This window comes from Candida metapsilosis (assembly GCF_017655625.1).
Source record: "Candida metapsilosis strain BP57 chromosome Unknown scaffold2, whole genome shotgun sequence".
Classification (NCBI taxonomy): domain Eukaryota; kingdom Fungi; phylum Ascomycota; class Pichiomycetes; order Serinales; family Debaryomycetaceae; genus Lodderomyces; species Lodderomyces metapsilosis.
The window spans coordinates 2,353,273-2,369,307 of NW_027138160.1; the positions used below are offsets into that span (position 1 = coordinate 2,353,273).

Genomic DNA, 16,035 nt, shown 5'->3' on the forward strand with positions numbered 1-16,035 from the left:
TGACACGATATTCTATGTACAAATTATTTGGTAAGTTTTGGTTTCTCTTCACTGGAGTCCAACTTATGATGATGCTCTTTATCTCCTGGTAAATTGACCAACCCTAGCGAATCCCATTCACTTTGTTCCATCAACTGATTGTCCATCCTGCATTTCAAGTAATCCTTAGCTAGTATCCGACAGTTTGGAGCGTTTTTGTTCTCTGTAAATTTCATACATTTGAGATACTTCATCATTTGCTCAGTGCATTCACCATCATGATCAAGAGGGAATGATCCTCTCTCTGGTGGTGTTGGGGTCCAAGTCCTAAAATTTCCTCCTAAAAAAAGGTAAGCTTCTTGTTAGTAAGCTGGTGGCATGATATGTGGCCTCTTAAACGTACCTGGTGCTCCGGATGCCATAGTTGATTCCTTGTCGTTGTTTGGTCGTGTCAGGAGATTTTCGGAAATGAAAAGATGAAAAAAAATGGTATTTCGTGTAAACGTCAATGTCGCAACATTTGAATCAACGACATATGTTTTGCACCCCATTGATTACAGCCAACCACAATGTCGACTACTGGATGGTCCCTTGCAGGTTTGGTCAACATCAGCTGGCGATAGTTCTTATCTTCTGATTGAGAAAAAGTCAGGACACCTTATTAATCTATCAGTTTTTGATATCCGTGGTACCTGGATTTCCCAATTCTCTTCAAAACCAAGAAGTTAGTTTGTACCACTCTGTTAGCCACAGTCCTGTGAAGATGGGGGCTTGCACAAATGTGGTTGCCCACGTTTTTCCCCTTTCAAGGCCGAGTTTCGGATACATGTGATTTTACAACACCACACATTTAAACCTCAACCACACTCTAAAAATGAGAAGAGCAATCTTGATGGAAGTGGTACAAATCAGTATATAATGCCAATTAATTAATTAATCCCTCGGAAGAGTTCTATTGTTGCAATAACCGTTGAGGGAAAACGGAAAACGGGGAGAAGCAAAACAAATCACAAAGAAAGGTGTGGACATTCTAGAACAAGGGGCGGAAGGTTCTACAGATTCCGCTTCTCGCATTTCACGACTGTTCTCATGTTTGAAAGGACTTTGGTAACTGACTTTAGAGCTGGTGGCAACTCTGCCTCCACAACTGTGATTAACGAATCCTTTCAAGTTCAATATGAAACTGCGTTACATTTGCTTTACCTACTGTAAGGAGATACGGCATTGGGCGCACTTTAGATAGCTTTCCTTCTGTGGCTTTTTCGGAAACAATATAAGGGATGTGTGAGAATAATACATGCAGCGTATAAATTAATTCAAACAATGAGAGCTATTCAAAACAATGAATTTAAATAAAAAAAACTTGCTCGAGCAATAGCGAGATTCGTGATAAGCTCAGGATAGCACCATGAAACAAACATGAGAGTCAACGCTGGCAGTCGTCATCGTGCAATTGATTTGGCTCACGGAATAGTTGGTTACAAAAACTAATCAGTCTTTCCATCGCTTCCATTGCAAAGACGTTTTTGACACATGCAAAACGTTTGATTATTATTGTGTCATTAAGATGCAGGTGATAACCGTTTCAGAATACTTGGCAGTGGGGCAGAAGGTTAACTAAATTGTGTACAGGACCACTTTGGAACTACTGAAGGCGCCCCCATACCCCTTCACTACTCCACTAGCAAACAACTAAACCACTGTGGCTTTGAAATTGTGAATGGTTAGATGAAATTCAGAAAGGAGTGAGCTGATTTGCTTCCTTGATTCCGCAACCTATAACCTCTATTGTGCATTATATAAACAAAGCGGAATTTTGAATGGTATTGTTCAAAATGTGGCTTATTCTAGTTTGATGGTTTGTATACTTTTTCCAAACCACACCCGTCGTACTTTATTGGAAGGTTGTTTGGCCCCGTGGGTGCTACACACCACAATTGTGTTTTCTTATAGAACAAAAATGCCTCACTGTGGGTTTGATGGTGTCTGTGAGTCCGATTGTCGGAGAAAACGTGGTTGGAGAAGATGGTGACGGTACGTTGTACAATAGTTAAGAAAAGAATATAAATATCCAGCCAATTTACCAAAAGGTTCTGGGAGGTCTTTTATAGCCAACCCACAACTATCTATATAATCCACAAGAGAAATGAAATTCACTACTATTGTTGCTATTGCTTCTATTGCCGCTGTTGCCAACGCTGCTCCTGCCAATGCTACCAATGCTACCAATGCTACCCCAACTGGTGACGTTCTTGTTCCACAACAAAAATCAGTCGGCATCTTCCAAGAGTTTGAAGAGTTGAAGAAAGATGTTGAAACCATTGTTCAAGATGTTGCATCTGTTGTTCCATTGGTCACTGGAAACGCATCTTACCCTCAAGACCTTCAAAACTTGATTTCTGCTATCTCCAAATCTGTCAAGGATGTTGAAGGATTGGTTGGTGACATTGCAGGTGACCTTAAGGGTATCTTTGGTCTCAACAACTAAGCTCATGATCAACTCACATTTGACTCGCTGCGGAACTTAATCTACCTGTAATTACTTGAGTGTACTAGTAGGTAACCAAGATGGTGTTATGTAGTTGAAATGAAATAACAATAGTTGATTATTATATACGAAAAATTTATAAAAGTACCGCTGAGAACTGAAGTTTATACAACCTCTTGAATCATTAGAGGGCCAGTAACGGTTGTGTTTACTGCTTGTGAGACATGATGTCTTTTATGGATATCCAGAGTATCCTTATGTAATAATAGTAAATATCGTAGTAAAAATGTAAAGAGTAAATTGATTCCTATGTAAAGATGAACTATATAATTATGGATATTCTATTAAGTAAATAGTATAGAATTAGACCATCGTCTAATTGCTTTAGTAAATGTCTATAATCTTTGATAAAGAGCACGTGCGCACAATTAACAAAAATATGAATAAAACAATGGAAACACACCGCGACCTATAACGTCTATTGTACGAAAATCGCGGAATCTCAAATAACATTGTTCAAAAACCGGCTAATTGTAGTTGACAGTTTGTGTTCTTTTTCCAAACCACCCCCTCCCCCGTGTCCATTAAATGAAGGGCTGTATTGTTAGCAGTTGGGCCCCGTGGGTGTTACACGCCTCAACCGTGTTTTATTTCAGGACAGAGATGCGCGACTGTCACTTTGGTGACTATTGTGAATCCCATTGTTCGAGATAGAGTGGCATGAGAAGGGGATGATAACTGTAAAGTGCTAAAGAATATAAATAACCAACAAATTTCCCAAGTGATGTGTTGAGCTTAAACTCAACAACCAACCCACTGCTAGCTATCAAAGCCACGGAATAAAATGAAGTTCACTACTATTGTCGCTATTGTTTCGATTGCAGCTGCTGCCAACGCAGCTCCTGCAGCTTCTGATGCACCTACTACTTCTGCTGCTCCTGCTGCACTTGCTGTTTCTGATGCTCTTGCTGCTCTTGCTGCTCCTGATGCCTCTGCTTCTCCTGCTGCTCCTGCTGCTCCTGTTGCTTATGATGCTACTCCAACTGGGGACAGTTTTGATCCACTACAACCATTTGAGGAAATTTTCCAAGCAATTGACAAGTTGAAGAGTGATATTCAATCCATTGTTCAAGATGTTGAATCTGTTGTTCCATTGCTTTCTGGAGACACATCTTCTCCTCAAGACCTTCAGAAATTGGTTATCGCTATCCCAAAAGTTGCCGCGGATGCTGCAATATTGGTTAATGACATTGCAAGTGACATTAAACGTATTTCTGGTCTGAACAACTAAGTTTCGGATGATCGTATTACGTCTGGCTCGTTACTGAGCTGTATAGTTTTGCTAAATACACGCTTGTTTTCTTTATCTTATGAATCAATTGTAGTATTGGTTTAGGTTTACAAAACGTCAGGATAAGAAACGAAAGTATGATTCAGAGATTTTGAGTCCAGGTGTAATTATTGCACAGAATTAAATCATTTTTGCAACTTCGGATCTGCTACAGCTTGAAAGCCGATTTAAAAAGAGGAGAACCTTCCTTTCGTTCTAAGGACGTGGTTAAATTTAATCATTTATGTATAAACACAGTATACAATTTCTCCAACGCCTGCAGCAGCTTCTGTTGCAACGACAAGGGCCTCAGTCTTCAATGATTCTGTGAACAAGTTTCGCCTTTTTTTTTTGCATGCTACAGCAAGTAGCTGCGACGTTACTACTCACTATTGCTAGAGCTTCCAGACGTCCTCGCCGAGATAACCTAAGAAGGATTAACCCTCGTGTGCAGACAGCTCTGTGGGCTCGGTTGGACCACCTATGATTCTAGCACCAACCAATTTAGCAAAAGTTTTAAACACATCCTCGGTTGATTCACCCTCATGGAATCCTAGCTCAGAAGCATAAGTAGAATTGATTCCTAAGACATTCAAAAATGTAGCATAACCTGAAGAATTGGTGGATAATGTTCCATTTAACAAGCCTGCCTCGGCTTCAAAGATGGTATCCAATGAGATTCCAAAGACCTCGTTGTGTAAACGTTTAGAGACCGATGAATCGGTTTGAGGTGAGTGAGCAGCAGCATCTTGAATTGAAGTGGCAATAAGAGTAGTAATGAGAGCAGTGGCAAACTTCATGTCTTTGTTTTTGTTTAGTAATTTTTATGAGTGCAGAACGCAACCCTAGGGGAATATAACGATGTTAATTATTTTTCATTTCACTAGTGATATCCCTTAATCATACAAGAATCACATGGCATTCCCCTTCTAAACAATGAAACAATATCACACCGCAAAGAAAGAACAATGTTTACGAGCCTTATTTCTGAAAATGTTTCAAAAAAGTGCTCTCGTGGTTCATTGTGGAGCAAATTATTGCCTTACAGAGTAAAGAATCAAATTCATTAGTAGGTCGCACCCCCACTCCCACCCCTACAGTACAAAAGAGCCCCTGCGTTTATGTAAAGTCAAACTACATTGTTTCAGTTGATGAGTAAAATGTTAGTACACCCCCTTTCCCCCACTCGCAATAGACATCAGTAAAAGTATACAAACCATCAACTTTGTGCAATTGAAAACCAGCAAATAACGAGAGCAGTCGTAATATTAATGGGCATGTGTTTTCGCCTATGAAATGAAAGAGTCAACCATATGTATTAAAGTAGTTCAGTGAATGAGAGGTTGACAAGTCAAAGAAGTTCAAAATTAAAATCACAACGATGCTTCCTTGTAATCCTAGCTTAATACAATGTGATTGAAGCAGATTATGAGTCCTTGCACTCACACAATCAGCTTAAAGAAAACCACAAGTAGAACGCACAGCTTTTGAAGTAGTGTGGTGTGAGAAATTCTGCGTGGTCGCAATTACCTCATGAAGAATTCTGCGCAAAATGTCAAAGTCATGGAATATAACACAAAGTGATATGTTGAAAATCACATCACATCCACCACAATTGCCTATGCAATTACTTTAACTCCTCGAAATCCTTTGTAATTCAGTAGTAGTCCTGAAATAGAAGTAGCTATCTTTGAGAAAAGAAGCAGAAGCATCAAGCGCATCAACAACTTGAATTTGCAACCACAAGCGTTATGTTAGCGAGAATTTTAAACTGTTATTGCAAACTCTTTGTCCCATTGGGATTGTAATTATAGATTTGTTTTGTCCTTGTCTCCAACTCTACCTTATTTGGTCATAATGAGTCCCCTAAAGTGAAAGTAAATACATCAATTTCCTTATTTTGCTCAAAAAATGATGCAAAATTTTTGACATACGTAGCTACAAAGCAGTCAACGAGATTCAATCCAATATAGTTCTACTCTGGATTGCGCGTGACGTCTTCAGCAAGCTTATAGACCTTTTATTCTTACCCGCAAACAGCGTTGAAAAGATACGGTGTCGTGACCTGCATATTTCCGCGACACTCGCTGTCAAATCAAAAATGCAAATGGTAGCAGTAAATTCCGCACCGGAATAAATCCCAAGAGAAAAAGAAAATCAAAAAAGCGGGGTAAATACTTCCTGTGATCCTAGATATTCCGAGATCTTAATGCATATACAAAATGTTTCAAGAATACATTCACCAGAGATCCTGCCTGCCATGGAACGTTTCAGCTATGGAAATGGAACCACTCAGCTTAGTGGAAGAATATTTACAAACTGAATCGAAGCTTTGGCTCAATCTTTTGTGGGGTGAAAGATTCTAAAGGGTCGCAAGACCGGAGAGCGTCTGTGTGACTCAAAGTTTTGCATAAGGAAAATTTCTTTTTCACGCGCGACGTCGTCGGATGCAAGGAAGTTGTAAATCAATTAAAAATTAAAAAAAAAAAAAAAAGAAATTCAATAAAAATGTCGCGGTTATAGTTTTGACATGAGAAAATGTCGTCCACCGTGGCAACAAGCAGGGAAAAGCTCTGTTGTAGGTTTTTTTTTTTGGGACTCTGTGTAAGACCAACCTTGAGATAGCCAAGGCGATTCCTGAGTGGACATCAGACTATTACCAGGGATATTTAGATCCCTTTTGTAGATGTTTAAACTCCACAAAATTTGAATGAGGCTTTATTTTGTTTTTGTTTTATTTTCTCGGTTTATTCTCGACTGGAATTATTGTGCCGGTTTTTTGGTCGCCGGTGACTTTTTTTTTGCACCCTCATTCGCGTTATTGGTGGGGCTACTACACTCTTACTCTCATTTGACCCCCGCAAAAAAAAAAAAACAAAAAGAAAAACATCTATCGGTAACGCTAGGACAGCAAAAGAAACATTGAATAAGAAAACAAAAAAATATTCATTTGGCCAGTACGACATTTAGTTACTGTTGTCCCTACTCCACAGATTGTTTGCTCTTTGGTAAATGGGTACTCTCGATTAGCCAGTGAGACCTATATGGAACCCCTCTCTTACCTTTTTCTTTTTTGATTTCTATGAACGTGTTTACCGAAGCTTAGATCAGTCTAAGAACAGATGGAAGAAATGATCAGACTAAAAAACTTCCTTAAATTGCCTTGTACTTTTCAGGCGGAGAAAGTATGCTGCAGAGTTTAGTATAGGGAAATATTTGAATGCGCTTTTCACAACGTTTCAGAAACGGAAATTCAGTATAAGCTAGTAAGATCAATAGCACAACACTACACTACACATTTCTTGTATCCTTATGCATGGATGCAATGGGAAAGCAAAAGCTCTTCAACGTCTTCTTTCTGTCTTTTGATGTTGCATACATGGTACATACACTAAAAGTTGCAAAATCAATGATGCACTCGTGCGACATTTTTCGGTTTGTAAATAATAAATTTTTTTTTTTTTTTTTTCTTTTTTTTTTTTTTTTTTTGTCCCATCCAATCCAATCAACGAAAAAGAAACCCCAAATTTTTCAACACAGTTTTCTTTCTACTGTATGGGCTTATAGAACTTGCAACTATTCCTTCAAACATCCTTTTCCTTTTTTGGTTAGACACTAGCTTGGTATTACACCCCACAGCATCCCATTTTTAGTTGCCCAAACTTTTTTTGTACCTTTATTTTCATTTCTTATAGACTTGAGTTACATAACAAACCCTTTTTTATAAAAACTAGCCCAAGGTCCCTTTTCCCACATATTCCACAACAACGACGACGCTTCCATAATGTCCACTGAATTGAAAGCTAAAGAGATTTTCAACGATTTCGCCACTACTGGTAAAAATCAAGAAAAAGTATTGACGTTACCCGATTTCATCAACATTTTATCACCATTTCAAACAGACATCCCAAAATCAGCATTTTCGCTTTTGTATTTAGTTGCTGACACTGAAAGAAAGGGGTTTGTCACCGAGACCAATTGGTTGCACTTCATCAAGACTTTGACCTCAACTGATGGGGAATACAAGTTGTTGTACGAATTTTTGTCGTCGAGTGATAATGTAAACTCCAAAATCACCTACCATCAATGTGTTGATATGTTGAACAAGATAAATTCGTCCATTGACCCTCAATATCAACAAAAGTTGATTAAATTGAACTGGATCTATTTCCCCAAATTTTTCGAACCAAAGGGAGAAATTGGATTTAATGACTTTGTCACTTTGATCAGCTTTTTACCAGTCACCAAGTTGATTGGAAATTTTGAAGTTGCTGCTGGAAAGAACAAGACAATATCTGATGAAGATTTGGTGAGAATATTGACAAACACTTTTAATCACAAATTGTCGGAAGAATTGAAAAAGAATTTACCAAATATTACTGGCTTTTTTGACAACCAAAAGGAATACTCACTTTCAAATGTTTTGTTTATTTATGATACATTGAGTAAAGTTGATATCATTAACGAAGTCATCGCCAACACCCCACCAACAAGCAAAGACAAGGCTGATATTATCATCAATAAAAAGGATTTATATAACCATTTGAATGATCCAATATTAAAATCAGCCAACTTTAGACAAATCTCCAACTTATCCTTGGATTTGATCTACTACTTGATCAATCAAAAGAGTGATGACAATATTCCTCGTAAACAAATGATGGCATTTTTGAATCCAAATGTTACCAACAATGCCAACTCATTAGAACCCATTTTTGAACACCCACAAAGTCGTTACTCGACTCATGAACCAAGCGACAATTTCTCATTGTGGCCAATTTACGATTCATTATATTCGTTCTTCCTTGGTTCTATTGCAGGATGTATTGGTGCCACTGCTGTTTATCCTATTGATTTGGTCAAAACTAGAATGCAAGCTCAAAAACACAAGGCCTTGTATGACAATTCGTTAGACTGTTTTAAAAAGATTTTGAGGAAGGAAGGTTTCAAAGGATTGTATTCTGGTTTAGCTGCTCAGTTGGTTGGTGTTGCCCCAGAAAAGGCTATTAAATTGACCGTCAATGATTTGGTTCGTAAAATTGGAACTCAAGAAGATGGATCGATTACCATGAATTGGGAAATCTTGGCTGGTATGTCTGCTGGTGCATGTCAAGTTATCTTTACTAATCCTTTGGAAATTGTGAAAATTAGATTGCAAATGCAAGGTAACACCAAGAACTTGTCCAAACCAGGTGAAATTCCAATCAAGCACTTGACTGCTACTCAAGTTGTTAGGCAATTGGGTCTTAGAGGTTTGTACAAGGGTGCAAGTGCATGTCTTTTGAGAGATGTTCCATTTTCAGCCATTTATTTCCCAACTTATGCCAACTTGAAGAAATATATGTTTGGTTTTGATCCATACGATTCCACCAAGAAGCAAAAATTGTCAACTTGGCAATTGTTGGTATCTGGTGCGTTAGCTGGTGCTCCATCAGCCTTTTTCACCACTCCAGCTGATGTGATAAAGACTAGATTGCAAGTTGCTGGTAAAAAGAATGATATCAAGTACAAGGGTATCCTTGATTGTGGTGCATCAATTTTGAAACAAGAAGGGTTTTCTGCCTTCTTCAAGGGTTCATTGGCTAGAGTGTTTAGATCATCACCACAATTCGGTTTCACTTTAGCTTCCTATGAATTGTTGCAAAGCTTGTTCCCATTAACTCCACCAATCACGAGGGAATCCAATTTCAAGGCAATCAGTGGGTATCCTGGTGTTTACAACTTGACTAATGATCAAGTCTTCAACTCACAAGAGCAAGGTGATAGATTGATTTATCTCAACAAGTCAGCAATTGACCCATCTGTTAGCAAGGAACAAGATTCATTGGTCAAATTGCCTGCCGATTACACGTATAAATCTTATGATGCTATGACATTGTTTATGGATATTGACTACAAATTTGGAAAATTCGACTACAATTCCTATTTGAACTTCATCCAAAAGAAGTAATGATAGACTTTACTGATGATGATAGATATAGAGAGAGTGAACCAATTTTGTTGATAGAAGAATGGTGTTGCAAGTGAAAAGCTTTTGAATTTGACTGCTGTGTGTTATGTATATTTTACGAGAAAAAAACTTTGCAAAAACCTGTTTAATTTGTTTTTTAATTGATAGATGTGTATTTTGATCTTGATTCGTAGTTTGTGATAAATTTCTCTGAAATAAGTTTATTAAGTATAGTCTATATACAATATGCTTCAAACCGGGTATGTCTTTCCTCATTATCAGCAAATTGAAACCCCACGCGCGTTAGACCATGTTCCTCACCCATGTCTAATATACGATGTAATTTGAAATGTTTGAAATATCCAAGCTTGTATGTCTCAAACTGTAATTGCATTATAGCAGATTGATCAGTGATTGCTCGAGACAAGTTCATTACTTGAACTTTAGCGCCGATATTAAATATCAAGTGATTGTTGATGACTTCAAATTGCTGATGTACGTCATTACCATTGTTGTACGACATAATCAAGTCTAGCTTCTTTGCACAAGGATCATAATAGCAAATTTGATTCTTATTGACAATTATCCATCGTGTTGGTGATAATATGAAGAATTTGCGAAGTCCATCAAAGGCATGACGTTCTATTTGCTTATCTTCATGATTGATAATCAAAATTTCTTTGCCTGTACTGACATATATAAACTCTCCAACCAACCGAACGAGTGGGTTAGTCATCACTAACTGCGTGGTGAATAATTTAAACTTTTGAAACTTTTTCAGTCGATGGTCGTATTCAAAATAGATAATTTGACCATCTAAAGTGACAATGACTATCCTCCCTTCCACTATAGTACAAGTTTTAATGGGGTTGGGAACATCTTTGTCAAGTGGCCGGTAAGCATATTTCGGCTTGACGTTATCATGGGTTGACAAAAATGAATTCAATCGAGCCCTCACACTTGCATCATTAGCACCACTTTTAATCATTGCGTTTATCTCTTCAATACTGGATTTAGAAGGGCCAACAAATTCAAAAGAGTCCAATCCGAAAGCCCTGCTTAGCTTGCGACTCTTTTTATTCAACTTGGAAAACTGACTCTTGAGAAACTTCATCAACGGTAGAGTCAAATCCTGAAAACGCTCAGCAATATTGTTGGAATATGTGTGAAATTTGACAACGATACAAAATTTGTGTCCAGATAATGTATAGATCTGTAGAATGTCCGATTTTGCATCAAAGCTATTGTACCCGGAATATATTTGAGGGGTCATAAACTCTCGAATGTTGTATGGATCAAAAATATTAAATGCTAGCTCCCTAGTTAAACTTAGATACTCATTATCAAACACAACGTGGACAGATTGCTGCGCGACATGCAATTCTCCAGTATACGTAAACACGCCCAAATTGAGACTCTCCTCTTCTCCTATTCTGTTCCTCGACATAATAAAGTAGTCCTTGTGGTAGGCAACAATTTTACCCTGTGGTGGCGTCAGAGCAGTAAGCGTGATTTTGGCCCCACACTTGACAGCACCGACTATATCACCTTTATAATATACGCTACTCAAATCAACAGCACCAGCTTTCAAGCTGAGAAATGATAGATGATCAAATTCAGCTTGTCGTAACCTTTGATCAAGTTTCTCTGATGAAGGGAAGGGCTTCACATGAGGATTTCGGATAACCTCTTCCCCACGTCGTTTCTTCTTAGTAAGTTTATCTTGTTTATTCTGGTTTTGTTTCTCTACCTTGTCAAAGTGCTGACTACGCTTTTCAGCTTGTACTGCGTTGTTGTGGTACTTTTGTGATGATCCATCACTAGTAGTTACAGCTCCATTTGTGATCTTGAAATATCTCCCACGAGACTCATCAAAGTAGTATCCTGGTATCTTTGCTGGTGGCATCGTGAAGGCGGTGTTGAGCTTGTGAGTAATTGTGATGAATGGAACCTGTCGCAAGGGATTTTGTTTTAATTTTGTATCAGAGTAATGATGCGCTACCAATGCCACACTATGGTCCTCCCCCGCAATCCTTTGACTATCCTAGATAGTAGGCAATGCGATAGAGGATACACATGTTGCAGCAACACTGAGTAGGGTGATATATGACTATTCAGCGGGTTACTAAAATAAGTGTCTATTTCTATACAGTAATAAACTATTCCACTTTCTACTCATCATCAAGATCCAACTCGTAATCTTGATTCATCTTCACCTCCATCTTACTATAACTCTTCTCATTAATCTTTCTCAACATCAACTCCTCAAATCCATTAGATCGATCAATTCCATCCCAAAAATACCCCGCAGGTATATCAAACCGATTACGAGGATTAACTCCTTTATTATAAGTGAATTGTGATCGCAGTTTATCCTCATATTCCAACTTCTCCCTCGTAGCATCATCTTGGAAGATATTCAATGGATCTTCGAAATTATCATTGAGCTTAGTTTTGAATTTAGTTGATTCTTGTTGTTGTTGATCTTGTGTTGAGGTGCGAACTTCAATGCGTTGTTGTTGATCTTTAATCTCCTGCTTACGTTTTTCAAAATTGAGTTTGGCTTCATTTATGTCAATTATTCGCCCGGAAGCATCTCGATATACTGTGCTGGTTTCCGGTGGAGCTATTGTCTTTGCTACTTGTTGATCGTGGGGAGCTGGTATTGTAAGCGGTTTATTGTCTATTCGCTTGAATCCTTTATTCTCTTTTACATTTTCAACAATTACCGGCTTGGATTCGTCATTGTCGTCGATTTCATCAAGAAGGGCTTGATGATCATCGTGTATGGGTGTCGGTAGGTGGTGCTTTGATTTGGAGATTGTTATATTTGAAGTTGGGATGAAGGACTTTTCCTTCTTCTTCTTCTTCTTCTTGTTATCCTTTTTCTCTCCATTAGGGTTCCCTAGGTACTTTGAAAGGTAATCAGCACGAGACATTAGCAGGGAGGGGGCGTATCTGATATGTATGGTTTATATGATGGGATTGATTTTTTTCTTTCTTTTGCGCACCGAATTCCGCTATAATGTACACCTTTTTCTTTATATTACAATTATTCTACTTGCTTTGCCTATTAATCTCATTATGCAACTGTGCCATAGTCTCACATAGGTCCATAAATAAAGCGTATTGCGACTTAATGACTTGCACTATACTAGCCAAACTTCCAAACCCTTCGTTACAATTCCTCTCCAATCCATTTAGTACACTTTCCAATTCATTGATCGTCTCCTCATATATATTGAGCACTTCATAGTACTTTTTAATCTTTTTTATAAAAAACTCATTCAATTGATACGAACTTGATAGTTTTGTCCCTGGAGTGCTCAATTGAATAATTAGTTGCATAATGTTGTTTATATCCTCAGTGATTTCATTATTCATATTTTTAAGATCTTGTAATTGATTTGTGTCAAATTTGAGAGCTTGCTTTGTAGATAGTAATTTGTTTTGCAAGTATGTTATATCTTTGGGAATGGTATTGATCAAATCATCGTGCTTTGTCATATCTGAATTCAATGTAGTTGCAATTAAATGCTGAGTGTTTATATAAGTGTCTAGTTGTTGCAATTCGTTCTTTATATTTGGTGGAAGATCACCAACCCTCGTCATGGCTGTCAACTGAGTAGCTGTACCTGCTTGTTGCTGTTGTTGTTGTTGTTGTTGTTGCTGCAGTTGTTGTTGTGGCTGAGAAGTTTGCCCAAATAGCCCCCCTCCTGTTGCTGGCTTGTTACCAAATAAACCACCACTAGACTGATTGGTGTTAGAGCCAAATAGTCCTCCACTGGGCTGCGTACTTGTGTTGTTATTACCGAACAATCCACCACTTGATGATTGATTTGTATTGGCTTCACCACCAATAATACCACCACTTGGTTGTGTTGAGGTATTCGCACCAAATAAACCCCCTGCAGTGGTGCTTGGTTTACCAAATAAACCTCCACCGGTATTTGTGTTCAGTGATCCTCCAAACAATCCACCTCCAGCAGTAGAAGGTTGCTGTTGTTGTTGCTGATTTTGCTGACCAAAGAGGCCACCACTAGAAGAAGGTTGTTGCTGGTTCTGTTGGCCAAAAAGACCGCCTCCAGATGTCGATGGCTGCTGCTGCTGTTGTTGTTGTTGGTTTGTCTGTCCGAATAATCCACCACTGGTGCTTGCATTATTACTTTGTCCAAACAATCCACCACTTGTGCTTCCCGCAGGCTTGTTCCCAAACAACCCTCCTGATGTATTCTGTTGTTGTGGTTGTTGTTGTTGCAGCTGCTGAGTATTTGATTGACCAAATAAACCTCCGCTTGGCGCTGAGCCAACGGACCCAGCTTTGGCACCAAATAGGCCACCTCCGGTTGTATTTGTGTTTCCCGACCCAAATCCTCCAAATGATGGAGTTGTGGATGATGTTTGGCCAAACATTTATTTGTCAATTGTTTGGTGTTGCTAATGGATTATGTGATGGAATTGATTGTTTTTTCGTTTTTCTTTTTTTTTCTGTTTTTTCTTTTCTTCTTCCGCATTGTTTTGACCAGATCTACAAAGTGAAAGACACACGTCTAATTGCATCAAATGGCATGACCACTGTGCCTGAGGATTTACTTGAACAAGTAAACAAATCTATTCAGGAAGCTTTTGAAAATGCTAGAAAGGAAGATCAGGAAACCATCAGGAAACTTCAGGAGGAAAACAAAGCATTGGAGGAGACGCTACGGCTACGCGAAGAAGAATTGAAAGCGTTAAAAGATGCAAGATCCAACCAGTTTTCACCTCCGAAAAAGGGTCCAGTGGTACAGATCTCTCCTCATTCATCACAAGAAGTTCGTGAAAGAAACAGCAATGACAAGAAATCAGCGTTGGAAAGTATTTATCTAGATCCAACTCAGTATAGTGACACTGATGAGGAAGGAAATGCATTTGACAAGACATCTTCTCCAATAAAGGTCAATTTCAGTCTGCAAAAGAAGTCTACAAATGGAAGTACTATACAAGGACCCGTTTTGTTTGCCCCTAAAGATAAAGAGGTCCAACCGAGGATTCATTTGAGCACAATCCCACATGCTAGCAATAGACCAACTTCCTCCACAGGCTCACCACCTAGAAAAATATCTCGATATAGGAGTATTGAATTGAAGGACGAGCAAGGTGTGGACGAAAACACTCCGCCTACATCACAAGAAAAGGTAAAACAAGATGAAGAAGAGGAACAGATTGCAGACTCACAAGACGAGGACGGAAGCATCATCATCAGCCAAGCGGTTGTCAGCCCTACTCCTCCTGTTACACCAATTGAAATACCTACGAATCTTACTTTGCTTCAACAAAGAAATTACCTTGCGAATTACTACTCAGTTATGTTAAAAACTGGCCCTGGTTTTCGAATTAATTTGCTTCAACATCCAATAAAGCAAATTTCATGGGATTTTGGTGATTTTGTATTTAATGAAAAGGAAAATTACAAGCCTACGGCTTTAGTCAAGAAAGTCACTCAAAACTCAATAAAAGATCGAATAAAATTCGAGCAGTTCAAACTGTTTTACAATTACGACGACAACGAAGTTGAATTTGAAGATATCCTACTGCAAATATTTGACAAGTTTCAATCACCTCCAGGGTTTATGGATCTGGATTTCCCTGATACGCAGGAGTTGGATGAGAGAAGGCGAACTATACGAGAACGACAATTGAATCGACTAACGAGGAGATTGTCTAGCTGTGTGACAGTAGAGGATGGTGTTCAAGTTGGTGAGTTTGTTTTTGCTCTTGATGTTTTGAATCAGTATGTTGTTCGAGGACGGTGGTTTATTGGAGAACATTAGTTCTGTTTTATATTCTGTTCTTTTTAGTTTAGAGTTTGTATTAGTTAAAGAATCATGTCATTTTAGAGATAGTGAAGTTCGAAAGGCTAAAGGTAAGTGTGTGTTCTCTTTGTTCCTTCGCTAGAATTGCAATTTGTATCAAAATTGTTGCAAAAATTATAAAAACGACGTCTCATAAAACTTCAGCTCACAGCTCTTTTAGTATAAGAAAAATTCCTTAAAAGGTGTTGCCCCGAGAATCTTGATCTACACGACGGGAGTTGTTGCAAATTTGGAGGAGCATGAGTAGCAATTAATATTGCCACTATATCGGGTCAGCATACGTGTTAAGAGTAGACGTTGGCGAGCAATCGAGAAGTGTATTTTGTATGCATTTTGTCATTCACAATATGATGCTCCACAAAGCCTTCGTCTACTAATCATCCCTTTCAAAGTCATAAAAATAAATGTTTCATTAAGTTTTATGCGCACCGTGAAA

General features: G+C 38.4%; 9 protein-coding genes across 9 annotated transcripts; 4 read left to right on the forward strand and 5 right to left on the reverse strand. All coding sequences in view use genetic code 12, as the record gives it.

Moving 5' to 3' along the window:
- Positions 1-23: 23 nt before the first annotated feature.
- COX19 (Cox19p) lies at positions 24-401 on the reverse strand (the record flags this gene model as incomplete). The annotated part of the gene is made up of 2 exons (XM_067691376.1): positions 24-319; positions 383-401. 2 exons carry the CDS (start codon positions 399-401, stop codon positions 24-26), a joined length of 315 nt encoding a protein of 104 aa, XP_067549747.1.
- A 1,724-nt stretch (positions 402-2,125) lies between these two features.
- Positions 2,126-2,467, forward strand: I9W82_002513 (uncharacterized protein; the record flags this gene model as incomplete). The annotated part of the gene is made up of 1 exon (XM_067691377.1): positions 2,126-2,467. The coding sequence occupies one exon, from the start codon at positions 2,126-2,128 to the stop codon at positions 2,465-2,467; it is 342 nt and encodes a 113-aa protein (XP_067549748.1).
- An 844-nt stretch (positions 2,468-3,311) lies between these two features.
- On the forward strand, positions 3,312-3,758 carry I9W82_002514 (uncharacterized protein; the record flags this gene model as incomplete). Its single annotated transcript, XM_067691378.1, has 1 exon — positions 3,312-3,758. The coding sequence occupies one exon, from the start codon at positions 3,312-3,314 to the stop codon at positions 3,756-3,758; it is 447 nt and encodes a 148-aa protein (XP_067549749.1).
- A 476-nt stretch (positions 3,759-4,234) lies between these two features.
- I9W82_002515 (uncharacterized protein) lies at positions 4,235-4,597 on the reverse strand (the record flags this gene model as incomplete). Its single annotated transcript, XM_067691379.1, has 1 exon — positions 4,235-4,597. One exon carries the CDS (start codon positions 4,595-4,597, stop codon positions 4,235-4,237), a length of 363 nt encoding a protein of 120 aa, XP_067549750.1.
- Positions 4,598-7,581: 2,984 nt separating this feature from the next.
- AGC1 (amino acid transporter) lies at positions 7,582-9,747 on the forward strand (the record flags this gene model as incomplete). The annotated part of the gene is made up of 1 exon (XM_067691380.1): positions 7,582-9,747. One exon carries the CDS (start codon positions 7,582-7,584, stop codon positions 9,745-9,747), a length of 2,166 nt encoding a protein of 721 aa, XP_067549751.1.
- A 235-nt stretch (positions 9,748-9,982) lies between these two features.
- On the reverse strand, positions 9,983-11,653 carry I9W82_002517 (uncharacterized protein; the record flags this gene model as incomplete). Its single annotated transcript, XM_067691381.1, has 1 exon — positions 9,983-11,653. The coding sequence occupies one exon, from the start codon at positions 11,651-11,653 to the stop codon at positions 9,983-9,985; it is 1,671 nt and encodes a 556-aa protein (XP_067549752.1).
- A 265-nt stretch (positions 11,654-11,918) lies between these two features.
- I9W82_002518 (uncharacterized protein) lies at positions 11,919-12,686 on the reverse strand (the record flags this gene model as incomplete). The annotated part of the gene is made up of 1 exon (XM_067691382.1): positions 11,919-12,686. One exon carries the CDS (start codon positions 12,684-12,686, stop codon positions 11,919-11,921), a length of 768 nt encoding a protein of 255 aa, XP_067549753.1.
- Positions 12,687-12,804: 118 nt separating this feature from the next.
- On the reverse strand, positions 12,805-14,160 carry NUP49 (FG-nucleoporin; the record flags this gene model as incomplete). Its single annotated transcript, XM_067691383.1, has 1 exon — positions 12,805-14,160. The coding sequence occupies one exon, from the start codon at positions 14,158-14,160 to the stop codon at positions 12,805-12,807; it is 1,356 nt and encodes a 451-aa protein (XP_067549754.1).
- A 155-nt stretch (positions 14,161-14,315) lies between these two features.
- Positions 14,316-15,557, forward strand: I9W82_002520 (ssDNA endodeoxyribonuclease; the record flags this gene model as incomplete). Its single annotated transcript, XM_067691385.1, has 1 exon — positions 14,316-15,557. The coding sequence occupies one exon, from the start codon at positions 14,316-14,318 to the stop codon at positions 15,555-15,557; it is 1,242 nt and encodes a 413-aa protein (XP_067549755.1).
- Between the last annotated feature and the right edge of the window lie 478 nt (positions 15,558-16,035).